Genomic DNA, 16132 nt, shown 5'->3' with positions numbered 1-16132 from the left:
TGTGTGCATGACACCAACAGAGACACGAGAAGAACAACCAAATATAACAAGGAGGAAGAGAGCAAGGAACTACATATTGTGGCAGAATCCACCCAGACCTTATACGCTATCCCGCCCCATTTGAAACTGTTCAGCAAAGCGTCTGTTTTTTTTACCTCTCTCCTGCTTCCCAGGGTGCAAACCGCAGCTAACATGACATGGATTCAAATTATGCGTAATGAGCTGCTCCAATTGGCTAATGCAACCAAAAAAGGCTCAGAGTTTAATGGCCCTGCACAATAGCTATATATTGGACTATCACAGATATTTAGGGTGCTGTGTGCCACAAGATATGAAGCACATGTTGCACAGCAATACCCACTAACGATGCAGCCAACGTGACACTTACAGAAGCTGTCAAGGAGATACAAACAATACATGAAAAAATAGTGAAGGAGACCAGGTCATCACATCAAACACATGACTTGATTCAATATTCGCTTGGGTGCCAGATTGGTTGGAAGCAAAGTTCAAAATAACTGGCCCTGTGCTGTTCTTCGCCATCTGCATCAGTCGGTGGACCATCGGCTGGTGCAACTGCCACCAGAGAAAAGCCTGTTACATAATGTCAGCGAATAAAATTGAGCTTGGTAAAATGTTAGGTGAGGAGCCTCCACGCATGAATGAGAGTGAGGATGATGTCGAGTTACAGCACCCCCACAAAACTTAGAAAACTACAAGGCTTTTTGGGGCGAGTGCTCACCTGATGGGACAAAGATACTTGCATTTGGAAAATACCTAGAAGGGTACGAAGAGGAAGGGAACATGAACAGGGCCGCACAGGTGTGGGTGCACAGGAAGTGGGTGAGGAAATGAGCGGGAAGGAGATGTCCAACGAAAGATCAATCCAAGGGGGGTGGTGTATTCAAGGTGCCGATTCAACGCCAGATAGAGGGACGCACCTACCACCTTCTAGAGTAAGCAAGGGGGGGTACGAGGAACCTTCTAGGGGAAAACACGGACACACAAACAAACTGCATTCACGCCATGAAAGGGTCTAGGGATACAGTGTGTGCATCATCGGCCAGGGGACGTTTGTGTGATTGGCACAAGATAGGGAAAAAATATCCCAGGTAAACACTTTCAGCAAGGATGACCCCAAGGTGTGCCCTACCCAGGAAATGCTTCTCTGAACACATGATCAAAATCCGGCAGGCCAGGGGGGAGGCAGACGGAGCTTGAGTTGCGTGTCATGGGCAGACCGAAGCAGCTAAATCAACACTGGGTGATTTAATGGCAGGAAAGCAAGCCAATCCTACGGGCACATGTAGAAGTGGATCTGAGCCAGTGAACCGTTAACATGGCCACGAGTGCCTATCGGCAGGTGGCTATGGGAAAGGGACACTGGACGGAGTGGCGTACTTGGAAGGACCAATCAAATGGTATCTCTGTGTTCCTGGGAGGAAGCCAGCCTTCAGAGTATCCACCACAAAGATTACAAAGGCAGTTATTCAGCAGCTTTTTTCATGTGAATGTCTCCCTCCCCACCAGAAGCAGTGTCTCTTGTGTTCCATTCTCAATGGTGCTGACCAATGGCAGTATAAAGTTCCGGCAGTCATCACAAATGTTATTTTACTAATTGCAAACTGTACCTGGGAGGGGCGAGAATCGATGTGGCGCCACATGTTGAGGCAATAAGTTGGGATACTGTTGATCTCTTAGCTCAATCACGTTCTACTAACATACATTAGCTCTAAGGATACGACGTAGTCTAACCAATGCGTTTCTTGGGAACAACATTTGAAGAGTTTGAGCTACAACCGTTTCTAATTCCTTGACTATTGCATTCATAGTACAATATACATGTTCGCTGTATGCCCAGAGGTCAGCTCTGATCAATCAGTTCCAGTCCACTGTTCCGATTCATTTCTGCTCGCCCAGCTGTTATAAACAGCTTTGCTTCTTGCTCAGCGTGTGCTCCTTTTTGCTTATGATTTTTATATGGTGGGATCGGTGGACCCCTGAGTCCGAGGACAAAGATTATTTTCTAAACTCTGTATTTTACCCAGTGTCTATAGATTGACTAACCATGGAATATTCCTTGCACATTGCAATATTGATTGAATTATTCATCAATTACTGCATTCAGTTCTACAGGACACCACATTTCTGGAAAGCCAAGGAGAGCCAAAATGTTTTAGCTGGCGCAGCTTCATCCGCGAATGATGGTTATAGGTTTTAAAAAATAATGTTTTATACATTTTATTTTGCATTTCAAATCAACCTAACAATATAACTCCATAGAACAGGCTAAAAAAACCATACATGGTGCAAAAAAGACAAAACTGATGAGTCAGACATTACACTAATACTTCATGAGTCATCGCAAACATAAGAATATCATCACGTAATTAATTGGTACAAACACAGAACAGACAAACACTCGCACACACAGACATCAAAGAGGTGATCTATAAATACCATAACCCTATCAACATTCACAACTGAAGACCTTCATATTAAATCATACAAGTCATTGAAAAGCACCCACAGTTCAAAATACAGATCCTCCTGTTGTCTCGTTTAGAAAACAAAGCTTTTTGATAACGAGATAAAAGCTGCAGCTCAGTCAGCCAGTACTCTACTTGTGGCCTGTCTTCAACCAGTGTGGCCACTCTTCGAGCTGCCATTTTTCCATCCTCTCTTCTTCCACATCTTCTTCCCCTATTTCATTGATACTTCTTCTATTCTAGTTTGCGCCATCCCCAAAGCTTCTCTACCTCTGATCCTATTCCTTCTTCACTTATACCAAAAGTCTATCCCTCACTGATTTCTTATCTTACTGCCCTTTTCAACATTACTCTGCTTACTTCAACATTTCCTTCTTTTAAGCACTCCACAAGTCTTCCCATTTAAAAAAAAAAAAACCTTTGGACCCTTCTCTGCCTGCAAACCTTCACCAAATTTCCCTTCTTCCTTTCTAAGATTCTTAAACGCCTTGTCTATTCTCAGGTTTCTATTTTTGTTATGGAGAACTCCATTCTTCCTTGCTTCCAGTCAGGTTTTCATCCTTTTCACTCTAGGGAAACCACTCTTCTCTCTGTCTGTGACTCACTTCTTTCTGCTCGCTATTCTAAAGACTTTTCTTTTTTATTGAACTTGTCGGCTGCTTTCGACACAGTGGATCGTACTTTAATTTTAACTTCTCCTTAGTAGCGTACCCAAAATCCCTCACGCGTCGAGGTCCCTCAGATAGATTTTTCCGCCCAGCTAGCAGGTCACCTTATGCAGAGCTCCTGCTTATTGCAAAATTGTTATATTTCCTGACCTCTAGTCGTTTATTTATTATTTGTCCCCTCTTCGATAACTACTTCCTAACCGTCGCCGAAGACAGCAAAGAACAAACTTCGATGACTGGTGCTCCTGTCAGCACTGCCAACAGCGTGGCCAGCCTATCCAGTAGGGAGAGTGGAGTCTGGGGGTTTGTATTCTTTTCAAGAATGTCTTTCCTTCACCCTTCTCTTTGCCCTTTTGGTCTTGCTGTCGCTTTCACACACCTGAGGTATGGACAGGACACCATTGAAATTGCGCCCTTCCTGCAAGGGAAAATACCCCTGGAAAGACAAGCACCAGAGGTGCAATAAGTGTCTTCCTCTCAATCACGACGAGGGCGTCCTGTAAATACTGCCAACTCCTGAGTCCTAAGACGATCAAAGAGCGTCGAGTGAAGCGTGGGTGGCCCACGCTAGGTCACAGGCCGAGGGTAGCTCCCACGCTGCAGCAGCCGTCGAGAGTGATGAGGAGCTAAGTGACTGCCATGGCTCCGATCCGGCTGCCATTGACCTCACATCGGAGTGCTTGCGCTCCACGACATCCATCCCCAGCCCCAACAGGCATGACGAAAGTCCTGCTATGGAAAAGGTACACCCCAGCAACAGGGACGCACACGATACCCATAAGACCAAACACACAACTCCCGGTACCACCTCGGCAGATCAGTCGAAAGGGACCAAGGCGCCAACGGGTACGCCGAGTTACTCGACAATACCCACCGATTCGCATGATTGGCAGCTCTCCCCGCAACCGCATAACCGGCGTCTGGGCAGTCTACGAGTAAGGGCGCTAGCAGCAAAACCCACAAGGCCGTTGAGACGCCCCCCTAAGTGCGCTCCGACGCTTAACGCTCTGGTTGTGTCGAAATCTATAGCGCAGCCGTCTAAACAGCCTAAACACCTCCCGGTAATGCCAAACATCAGCGAGAGTCTTGCTAAGATCGTTTCGGCGGATAGAAAACAAAGGGACAGGTCTAAAGACACGTCGAAAGAAGCATCTAAACGCACTGAAGAGCAGGAGTGTTATTCTGAAAGTCCCCAACCCTTATCTAGGACCCTCCTTGACAAATCTCGGCGTCCTAGGCTGGAAAATCCACAGGAGGAGACTTTTTCCCCCTCTGGACCCCTCTGGTTCATACCCATGGACCAGAGAAAAATGTGAAGGGTGTATGGACAGGTTGGATACATTTGTGGACTTCTCTGAGAGGTTCACCCCTAAAAGGCCAAGTGAAGACGTCCTTTATCCTGCAGTGACCAAATTTCAGAAGACATCCTGCACTCTTCATGAGGAGGTCTTTGACCTTATAGATCAAGAAGAGCCCCTTGACCCTTATTTGCAGGGGGATGATCCCTTTGTGGATGCCACTGCTCAGACCCAGGATTGGGGGGGTGATGCACCTTGGATGTACCCTACTCATACCCCGGACCCTGACACCACACGTATGGACCCTCCCTCATGCCCCCCTCTTCGCCAGGCTTCACCTGTAGATGACGTTCAACGCCATTCTGAAAAATGCAGCAGAACACTTCCAAATAGCCGCGCAAGAGGCAGTGTTAGATTCAGAGTTTGTGGAAGACATATTAAAGGAGAAGCCTCCAGCCAGCCAGACTATCCCTTTTTTAAATTCCATCAAGAGGCGCATCTCCCCTTGCTCGTTAACACCCTCTCAGACCAGGGCTGTGAACCGTCAGGTGGAAAAATTGTTTCGCCCCTCACCTTCTGACCCCCTATATATTAGGGGTTATGCCACCCTGGATTCTCTTGTGGTTACCACTACAAGAAAAAGAGCAGGGGTCCCCCTGTCCACGGCAGAGGCACTGTCGGACAAAGAATGTAAAAAGTTGCATGCTCTTGGGAAAAGAATCACTACTGTGGCAGCCTATTCTACCTGCATAGCCAACACCACCACGCTGTTGGCCAGTTATTCGGACGTCCAATGGAACCAGCTGCAGGAGGGTCTACAAGAGGTCCCTGAACCAGTACGTTCTTGTCCGCTTTCGATTGTATCAGAGGATAAGCAGGTGAACCACAACATCCTCAAGAACACTTTGGATGCTGCTGAGATGGCAGGGAGAACCTTGGCCCACAGTGCCCTTTAAAAACACCACGCCTGGTTGAAAAACTCGGGTTTCAAACCAGAGACAAACCGGTGGAAGACTTGAACCCATTTGGCAAGGCCATTGATGAGGCACTGGAAACGGCCAAGAAGGAACACAAGACTTTAAAGACTTTGAATCAGATCACTCAAAGATCCTTTCAACAGAGAGGGGGGAGGATGGTGGGAGGGGGCGGGGGAGGTCTTGCTGCTCCTTTCGTGGGCGATCCTACTCTCGTTCCACACACAACCAATACGGCTCAGGCAACAATTAGTCCTCAGGACAGGAGTCTGCCTCCACAAACCCATATCCACGCAGGGGACAATGCTGCGGGAAAGGAAGGGGTTGCAACGCCACGCCCAGAGGCTCCCTAGCCTGCAGTCAGAAATGACTCAAATCCAGGTCCTCTTCCATGCCTCCCCGGTCGGGGGAACGTTTAACATCATTCCTGCATGAATGGGAGGGGATTACCACAGACCAGTGAGAGCTCAAGACAGTCACCCACGGTTATTGCATCGAGTTCAGCCAACCACCTCGATACAGACCTCCAAGATCCAGGCGCCTAACACCGGAACCCCTGTGGATCCTGCTGCAAGAGGTCGAGATCCTGCAGGAAAAGGGCGCAATCAAAGTTGTCTCCGTTCTACAGGTAAACAAGGGTATTAAGTCAGTGTTCTTCCTTTTACCCAAAAAGGATCTCGCCATGCGCCCTGTGCTTGACTTGCGTCCAGCAAATAAATTTGTCAAACCACAAGAGTTTCCAATGGTAACATTGCAAGAGGTAATTCCTCTACTGACACTGGGGATCATAACAAAGTTACTCACCGTAGTGACTACCTTACTCCTAGTCCATAGTCCCCTTTCCACCATACTTCTGGGACATTCTGTCCTTCGGGACGGACTGGAGCACTTTTGTCAAAAAGCATCAAACATTTCATTTGTGTCCTCCTTTTATTTTTACGCGGGGTACCGTACGTGGCCATAACCCCACCCTCCTGAGCTCCGCCCCTCACATCGCCCTTCAGTCCTTTTCTATCGCCAGGTCCGAGACCATTTAAGCAATAATAGAGGATACTTATTAGAGGGGACGGCGGGCGGGCATATGGAGGAAAGAGGACTATGGACTACGAGTAAGGTAGTCACTACGGTGAGTAACTTTGTTATACCCCTACGTCCCGTCCCCTTTCCTCCATACTTGTGAGAGATTCCCAAGCAAACACCACAGGTATTATGGGTGGATGGGAAACCCCTTTATAGGAATACGTTCTTAAGAGCAGCCTGGCCAAATAGAGCACGAAGCCGCCTTGGCAATGGACTCCCAAGGGACATACTTTGGCAGGCAACAGCAGTCGCTTTGCCATAGACTAGATGTGCATGGATACTCTTCAGTGGATGAAGACCTTGAATGCTTTAGCCTACTGAAAAACATGAGGCAATCCAGCGAGGAATAGTTGCTTTGGAAGCTGGTTTCCCCTTCAGGTCTCCAAATGTGACAGGAAAGGAGACAGATTGGTTCAAATGAAAATCAGCAATCACCTTAGGTAGGAAGAAAGGATGAGAGCGAAGCACAACCTCATCCCGTGGAAAGTGAGGAACGGTTGCTTCACTGAAAATGCTTGAAGCTCACTTACTCGTCTTGCCGATGTTATTGCAGGCAACCTTCCAAGAAAGGTACTTAAGCTAGATAGTGGCCATGGGTTCAAATGGCTTATAGCATAACGCCCCGGCGGGAAAAGATGGAGACCCGCAAAATGCCTTCAATTACTGGATTCGTCAATGAAAGTGGACAGATAGGCCGCAATAGCGGATAAGTAAGTTCTGCATAACAGAACATGGATGCCAGAAACGGCTAGATGAGACACAAAAAGATAGAACTGTGTCAACCGAAGATTGCCTGGGATTGAGCTATTTAGCTAAACACCAGTGCCAAAAACGGAGACATTGGCTCCTGTACTAAGCTCTCGTAGAGGGCTTCCAGGCCGCTGGGATAATGCGCACATTGTCCCCGGACAGATCGAACTGTGTTAACGATCTGAACTCAGACCCCAGGCCCCCAAGCTGATCGATTGTGGGGAGGGGTGCCACATCTGGCGAATACTCTCATGAAGCAAGTCGAGAATCTGAAGCAATCCGATCGGGAGCTACCGACAGATGTTGTAGCTCCGAAAACCAAAATCTGACTGGCCACCAAGGAGACTTGAACAGGAGAGTGCAGTTTGATGTGCTCCTGAGTTTACAGAGCGACCGATGGATAAGAGGCAATGAATCGAAAGCATAAGCTTACATGTTGACCCATGGGATCTCGAGGGCGTCTCCAAGGTAGGACGCTCTAAACCTGCCCCTGGATGCATAAAGAGGCAGTTTCTTGTTTAAAGAAGTTGCAAAGAGGTGCACCTCTGGAGTGTCCCATTGATGGAAAATGTTGGAGAGGACATTGCTGTTCATCTCCCAGTCGTAACAGATGCCAACTGGCGACTGAGTGAATCTGGGACTACATTGAGGTGACCCAGGATGTGTACAGCCTGGAGCCAAACAATGTGCCAGATGGCCCAGTCCAAAATTGTATGACAAGATCTACAAGGAGAGGAGACTTGGTGCCGCCCTGCTTGTTGATGTAAAACATTGCCACCAAATTGCCTGTGCGAACACGAACTACACTGTTGCTGTAAGGGAGGTATTCAAAATGGCCGCCATGGTCCGCGGAGGTTGGGCCACCATTTTGACCACACCTGGGTTGAACTGCGTCACAGGAACAAGTGAGGCGATAGTCTCCTCAGGGGAGTCCGGTGCCTTGCATGCCATCTTAGCCTTGAGACAAGGAACCTCGGCAGAGCCGGTACTGGCAGATCTAGGGTGTTTACTCGACAAGTTAGAGACTGCCCCAGAATTAACCTCTAGTGGAGGATCCTCGGCAGAGTCGGTATTGGAAGGCCTATGGTGCGTGGCCACCTTCTTTTGCCCCACTCAAAAGACCTGGTATCACCACGGCCGTGCGCGTGGGAAGGCTGAGGGATATACCTTACATACAAGACACTCAATGAGGGCCCTCAATTCTGCTGGTGTCCAATTTAGCCCCAATAAGGGGAACCTCAGGTTTAACCCCGGTCCATATAGCCACCTCGAGAGGGGCCTCGAGCCAAGACTCGGTAGAGTTAGCTCCAGATGCAGAAGCCTCAGGGCGAACTGGGCTCAACCTTAGCCCCAAACTGGGAACCTCTGAAAAAGATCCGGTTTTGGCAGACCCGCTGCAGGGCCCTCGGAGTCTCTGGTGCGTCTTGCTGAGCTGAGACCAAAAGGAGTACTCTAATCTGAAAGTGTTTTGCTCCCACGGAGAACCGCAGATATTTCCCATGGGGGGGAGGGGTCCGAATCAGAATGTGCATGTACGCATCCTGGCGGTCCACGCACCGAGCCAATCGCCCTTCCGAGGAGAGGACTTTATTTGGCAGGGCGTGATCATCTTGAATTTCTCATGGAGAAGAGATAGATTGAACTGGGAAACATGGAGGATAGTGCACAGGCCAGCCTTGTTGGGCACTGTGAAACAGACAGGAGTAATAGCCCCCCCCCCCCACCCAACCCCTTGCTCCCTGAGGGGAGCAGGTTCAGCACTCTGAGGTCTAGAAGTTCCTGTAACTCGGCTCTCGGGAAGGGCGTCCTGATCTGTTGGAAAGGAGGTTTGAAGGGTGGGGTGGGAGAAAGGGTAAGCGAAAGCCCGCCTGAGCGATGGACAAACCCACCGGTCTTCGGTGAAGGTCTGCCAAGCCTCCAGATGAGACGAGATTCGTCCTTCCATCGGAGTCTCGTATGACCATCAAAAAATATAATTTGCATAATTTGTCGGCACCTTGCCACTGCTGCTTTCAGCAGGGCCACCAACCGGAGCTTCAGACTGGCGTGCACGGTGACCCTAAAATCCCTGAATCCAGAGACGGGCCGAGTCTGGGACCCTGACCAGTGTGTATAAGGGACCTTAGCTGAAGCTTTCGCCAGGACCAATAAACTGGTTTTTGTCGTCCATAGCGTGGAAAGGCTGCTCAGCCCCAAAAGAAAAGCTGTCAAAACCAGACGTCGTGAACGTTGGTGTAAGGGAGGTTTTCCAAAAATGGTAGCCGTGGACCAAGAATATTGGGCCGCCATTTTGACAACACTTGAGGAGAACTGCTTCATTGGAGAAAGTGAGGCAACTGTCTCCTCAGGTGAGTCAGGGGACTTAAGTAATACTTTAAGTCTTGAAACAAGGATCCCCGGCCGAGCCTGTGCTGGCAGATCTAGGATGTTTACTGAACCTCTTAGGAACTGCCCCAGAATTAGCCTCCAGTGGAGGAAACTCGGCAAAGCCGGTACTGGAATGCCTGTGGTGCTTGACCGCCTTTCTTTGCCCCCTCGATAGAGCCGTTAACACCACGACCCTCAGCGTGGGACATTGAGGAACATACCCTACCAACAGGACCTCAAAGGATTCCCTCGACTCTGTTGGTACTGGATTTAACCCCAAGAAGAGGAACCTCAGGTTTTAACCCCGGATGAATAACTCCCTCAAGATGGGCCTCGAGCCGTGGCTCAGCGTGAAAAGCTCCAGAAATGGAAACCTCAGGGTGAACCCCAGTGTCCAGAGCCACAGACAAACTGGGCTGAACCTTAGCACCCAAATGGTGAACCTTGGAACGACATCCGGTGTTGGGACGGTCCTCTGGAGGAGCCCTCGGAGAACACTCCGGTGCGCGTATTAGGCCCTTGTGGCATCTCAGGGGAATCCCTGGTAACAGCCCCTCCCAGTCATGAAATGCTCTCAGCGTACCGATTCAATTGAAGCGCATCCAACGAGACGGGAACACAACGGACTGGTCCCTCACGCCTACCCCTTCAGGTTTTAAAGTATGTCCCTATCCACCGGTGTCTGCTCTATAAGAGACAACGGGGCATGGAGGAAGAGATGGAGGAGGTCCAGAAGGAAACGGCAGAGGGAGTGGCACCACCGGAACCTGAACAGCCGGTGCCGGGGGTGGAACAGGAGGCTCAGGGTAAATTTCCCTTAACAGGCGCTTGAAATAAGTCCTTGTAGGGACAGAATGCCTGAGCATCTGTAACATCCCAAAAAACTCCTCAGCAGAAGGCTTGGGCGTTGGAGAGGAAGAGACAGCTCGTAAGGGGCATACCCCCACGAAAGCAGAGAGGATGGTTGCCAGGAGGGTCCACCACCGGCCGGGTCCACATAGATCAGTGGAGTGGAAACAGGAGGGAGCGAGACAGTATCAGGAACCGGAGCCCGCGCACACCAGTCGAAAGAAGGGCGCAACAGGTTTTTGTTGTCCACGTGCCGTGAAAAAGGCTGCTGAGCCCAAAAGGAATACTCCCAGCACCAGACGTGGCGAACATAGGTGTAAGGGAGGTATCCAAAATGGCCGCCGTGGACCACAGAGGTTGGGCCGCCATTTTGTCCACATCTGAAGAGAACTGCGTCACATGTTGAGATGAGGCAATTGTCTCCTCAGGAGAGTCGGGGGACATAAGTAACACTTTAGCCTTACAAGGATCCTCGGCAGAGCCGGTAGTGGGTGGACTCATGTTTACTGGACATCTTAGAACCAGCCCCAAACTTAGCCTCCGATAGAGGAACCTTGGCAGAGCCGGTAGTAGAGGAATAATGGTCCGTGACCTCCCTCTTTGCCCCCTCGACAGAACCGGTACCACCACAACTCTGAGCGTGGGACGGTTGAGGAATATACCTCACCAACAAGACCTTCAAAGAGAGTATCTGTCGTGCTGACCTTCGCCTCAACAAGAGGAACCTCAGGTTTTAACCAAGTATGAAAAATTACCTCAAGAGGGGCCTCGAGCCGTGACTCGGTACATAAAGCTCCAGAAAAGGAGACTGCACGGCATACCCCGGTATCAGTGTGGAAAGCTCCAGAATAGGAGACCTCAGGGGGAACCCTGGTATCCAGAGCCACAGACGAGCTGGGCTTAACCTTAGCACCCAAATGTCCGGTACTGGCAGGGTCCACCGCGGGAACCCTCGGAGAACACTCCAGTACACCTATTAGGCCCCTGGGGCACCTCAGGTGAACCCCTGGTGACAGAGCTACACAAGCCTCTCCCGAACCTAGAAGACCCCGGGAAGGAGTCCCCTGTCCGAGGCGCCCTGAAAAGTAAAGAACTTACCAGGCCTTTCTTATGAAAAGCTGGAAATGAGATGGAGGAACACGCTGAAACACTTTCTCCCAACAAAGAAGACAACGGAGTGCCCGGACGAAGAGGGTCGCAATAGAAGCACAAATCTCAGCGATGCTCTATGCCTAGACACTCCACAAAGAGTGGGGATTCGCCCTCGTGAAACGACATTCGCATGAAGAACAGGACACGAATCCCAGACGCTCCGGCATATACAGAGGACTAGATGACCGAGGAAATGGAGCTGGAAGGAAGGACAAAGAATAAAAATAAAAATTCCCAGTGATGCTAGTGCGTCCAGCCCGGACTGCGCGGAGAAAAGGACTGAAGGGCGACAAGCGGGGCGGAGCTCAAGAGGACGGGGTTATGGCTACGTGCGGTACCCAGGGTAAAAATAAAAAGAAGGACTACATTAACATTTTTGATGCTTTTTGACAAAACTGCTCCGGTCCCGTCCCAAAGGAGGGAAGGTCCCACAAGTATGGAGGAAAGGGGACGGGACGTAGGAGTACATGGCAACATTTAACATGAAAGATGCATACTTTCATATTTCAATGTTGCCGGCACATAGGAAATACCTAAGGTTCATGATAAAGTACAAACACTATAAGTTCAAGGTCCTTCCTTTCGGCATTGCCTCAGCCCCAAGGGTATTTACAAAGGTACTGGCAGTTGCAGCAGCACACCTGCGCAGGCAATCCATCCCAGTTTATCCTTACCTTGACGACTGGCTCATAACAGGGGACTCCTACGGGAACATGCCCGTCAAACACTCAAAAGACGATACACCTCTTATTCAGTCTGGGATTTTCCATAAACGAGAAGAAAGCCAGGCCAGACCCCAGCCAAGTCAAACAGTTTCTGGGGGCTCTAATTCAGACAGAAGACGGCCTTGTCTTCCCCCACAACGAGAGGATTCAAAACATGCTGTTTTAGATCCCTCAGTATGTAGCCAGTCGAGAGGTGACGGTACGCAAGGCCATGCGACTGTTAGGGATGATGGCATCCTGCATTTACTTGGTTCCTCACGCATGTTTGCGCATGCGCCCCATGCAAGAGTGGCCCTACAGCCAGTGGTGTCAGGCCAGCGGACAATGGGACGATCTAGTGGTTGTCTCGGCAACCCTCATTCTCTCTTCCCCCTTACCCCCCCAACTCCCCTACGCAACAAGATTATGCAATGGAGAGGTGTCTCTCTCTCCTCCAATGAAACTGCCTTGCCCATACAACATGCTATCTCAGGACAAGGGGGAAACACTTCATCCATGCCCGCAGACTCTCAACTTAGCGGCCTGGCTCCTAAGGTCATAGAGTTTGGGCATCTTTAACTTCCTCAGAGATGCATGGATATACTTAGGGAAGCAAGAAAGCCTAACACCAGACATTGCTACTCCAATAAATGGAAACGCTTCATCGTCTGATGCAATTCCCAGAGCATCAATCCCATTGACTGCTCTCCTACTCGTATTGTGTTATACCTGACTCACTTTTAATTCCCTGAAGGTTCACTTAGCTGCACTCTCAGCCTATACCACGTCCCAACAGAAGGTGTCATGGTGGAAGAGCCCAATTATTAAAGCTTTCATGGAATGGGTCAAGAAAATTCCTCCCCACATTTCTAACCCGGCTCCCGGATGGGACCTAAATGTGGTATTATCCAGACTTATGGGGTCTCCTTTTGAACCTATGCATAAGGCAAATCTCAAAGCTCTTACTTACAAGACTGCCTTCCTAGTTGCAGTCACTTTGATAAGAAAGGTCAGTGAACTACAGGCCCTTTCAATTCTAGACCCCTTTGGTACAATTCACAGAGATAAGGTGGTTCTGCGCACTCACCCTAGGTTTGCGCCCAAATTTATTTCCAAGTTTCATGTGAACCGGTCAATAGAACTGCCAACTTTCTTTCAGAACCCCACTAATGTTGCGGAAAGGAGCCTACACACATTGGATGTGCACAGGGCAGCCATGTACTACCTGGAAAGAACTAAACCACTAAGGAAGACAAACCAGTTTTTTATTCCAGTGGCAGCTGGTAGAGAAGGGGATTTTGTCTCTAAAATCAGCCATCTCAAGGTGGATTGTCAATTGCATTACATGCTGCTACACTCTTATCAAGAGATATCTGCCCTTCAAGCCTAGAGCACACTACTCGGGGCACTGGGGCTTCCAAAGCATGAATTGCAAATGTTCCTCTTGAGTCCATTTGCAAAGCAGCAACCTGGAGTTCTGCACACAGCTTTACAAAACACTATTGCCTAGACACTCACTCTAGGTCTGATCCTCAGGTGGGACAAGCAGTACGAAGACATCTTTTCACTACTGTTCCTTCTCACATTCCACCTCCAACTCCGGGTACTGCTCGCTAGTGTATGCACAGCATGCGATTATAAGCAGATTAACAACAAGCACCAGAAGACATGCATTACTGATGGTTGTATCTGCTTAGAGTCACATGCACCCACCCTTCCTCCCCGCTCGTATGGAAGGAACAGACATCTTACAACTTCTCTTTTTTCTGTTCTCGCTCACGATAGTCATAAGGCTCCATCACGGCAGATAAAATACAATCCTCGACTCATGAGGGATTTTTGGTACACTACACGTCATGTCAGGGATAGTGTTACAGACACGCCCACGTCGACGTCCCCTTTCGATCCTCGAATGGCAAGATGCAATACTCTGCGGTTCCCACTAGATGTCGGACTATGTGCACAGCATGTGATTCTAAGCAGATTAACAAGCATCAGAAATGAACCTTGCCCTCATGACTCTAGCTCACTGTCACTATCCTCTCTTGGATGGATATCTTTTCACTCATGCCTTAAGTAAAATTTTCTTTGTATAGTATTTAAATCTCTTTATGGCCTTGCACCTCTGTATCCGTCATCTCTTGTCTTGTTTTACATTCCCTCTCGTGCTTTATGTTCTCAGACTCAATTCATGATCCCCCAACCTAGTCACTGTTTCGTTCTTTCTCGTTGCTTGCCCCATATCACTGGAACTCTCTTCCTCTTTCTCTCCGTTCTATTACTTCTTATTCTAGATTTCGTACTTCTCTTAAAAACTATCTTCTCTATTCTTAAAACAATTTGTATAGCTTGCGATTTTACATTTGATTGTACTGTAAGTGTATCTTGTTCAACACTTTGGTGTAAAGCGCTACATACATTACAAATAAAATACAAACAAAATACAAATACATAACATCTGAAGGGGGCAGAAACATTAAGGGTGTGTTATAGGGCAGGGTTCCTAGTCCGATACCCCTTAGATTGCCGAAATGGTGAGACTTCCTTTCGCAATTATGTTGGTAGGACTGTCAGAAGTAGCACTGGAAGTCTTGTTTGTGATTCGCAATGGATTTCCGTGGTAATGTCTGTGAAGAGACGTACGTGTATCTGGTGTGTCCAGAAAACCTATGATATATTTTTACTAATGGCATAAATGCTATGTATGGCTGCATGTTCTTTACTTCATGATGTGAACCTTTATAAATTAATTTTTGTTTAAAAAGACACATCGCACACCTGGAGATTCAGGTATAGCCAAGCATGCAACCTTACAAGGGGAAAAGCTAGCTTGAATAATTGGTATTACAATATACAGATATTGAGTATTACAGCAGGGCTCTCAGGAGGAATGATGGGAAACCCAACAGAAAGTTAAACAACTTTTCATGCATAAGAGTAAATAAGTACCTGTTATATGCCTGCCATAAATGCGACCAGTGTATGGAGAAACAAACTGGGACAGCAGCTGTCAGATAAAAAAAATTAAGAAAAATTGTATGAAGTCAAGTGACATATCAGTAAATGTTTTTAATTTATTTTGTATGTACCACTGTGTGTACCCGGTCATAGACAACTACACCTTTCAGTTTTTCAACATCGCAAGGTGTACCGGTTTTGTTAATGCCCCAACAAAATTAAATATGCAACAAGACCAAGCAAAAATGTCAGTTTCCGTTTATTGACACTTACTGGAGTATACGTCCGTTTTGTAATATTACGTTTTATTTGGAAAGCACTCATGCTTACATGAGCACTTGGCACAGAACAGGCAGACTGAGGGTAGGGAAAGGATGGTTTTAGTACAAACTTCAAAAAGCGCCAGCAGTTTTATGGTATGCCTATAATTGAAAAGTTATTCTCTAGCACTGGAAACTTCTATGAACAAGATTGATCCAAATGACTGGGATCCGTATACCATTTTTTAAAGATTTATACAATTGTGTACAGCTGCAACACTTGCACGTCTATCAGCATACTCGACTAACCTGTCCCATCGTGCAGCTGCAAGCTGTTACGCTACGTCAGCAACAAACAACGTCACCAAAAAGATTGTTCCCATGGAGTATCTCGCAATCAGGGAATTCGTTCTGGCAGCGTTACAAGTTGCCTTGGAAACTGTTTGGGTCACGTAGATTTCCTAGTCAGCTGACCAGACGTGCCTCACTTTCACGGAAGTCACGCCCCCTTGTTCTTTAAAAGTTGTCAGTCGCGGGAGCTACGTTGCTGCTAATTGATCGTTACGGCGTTCCTTTTCGTAGC

At 48.2% G+C, this 16132-nt stretch overlaps 1 protein-coding gene across 1 annotated transcript in view; it reads right to left on the bottom strand.

Moving 5' to 3' along the window:
- The window catches only part of MRPS18C (mitochondrial ribosomal protein S18C), a 290406-nt gene that overhangs the window by 132250 nt on the left and 142024 nt on the right, over positions 1-16132 (bottom strand). The window contains exon 4 of the mRNA XM_069630393.1: positions 15281-15338. Coding sequence (XP_069486494.1) covers positions 15281-15338 — 58 coding nt within the window. The remainder of the gene's footprint in view (positions 1-15280; positions 15339-16132) is intronic.

The sequence above is a fragment of the Ambystoma mexicanum genome, chromosome 6q, assembly GCF_040938575.1.
Source record: "Ambystoma mexicanum isolate Mex_15411 chromosome 6q, UKY_AmexF1_1, whole genome shotgun sequence".
In the NCBI taxonomy this organism is placed as follows: Eukaryota; Metazoa; Chordata; class Amphibia; order Caudata; family Ambystomatidae; genus Ambystoma; species Ambystoma mexicanum.
Note: the sequence above shows the minus strand (reverse complement) of the source record. Positions and strands in the feature narration are given on the sequence as shown.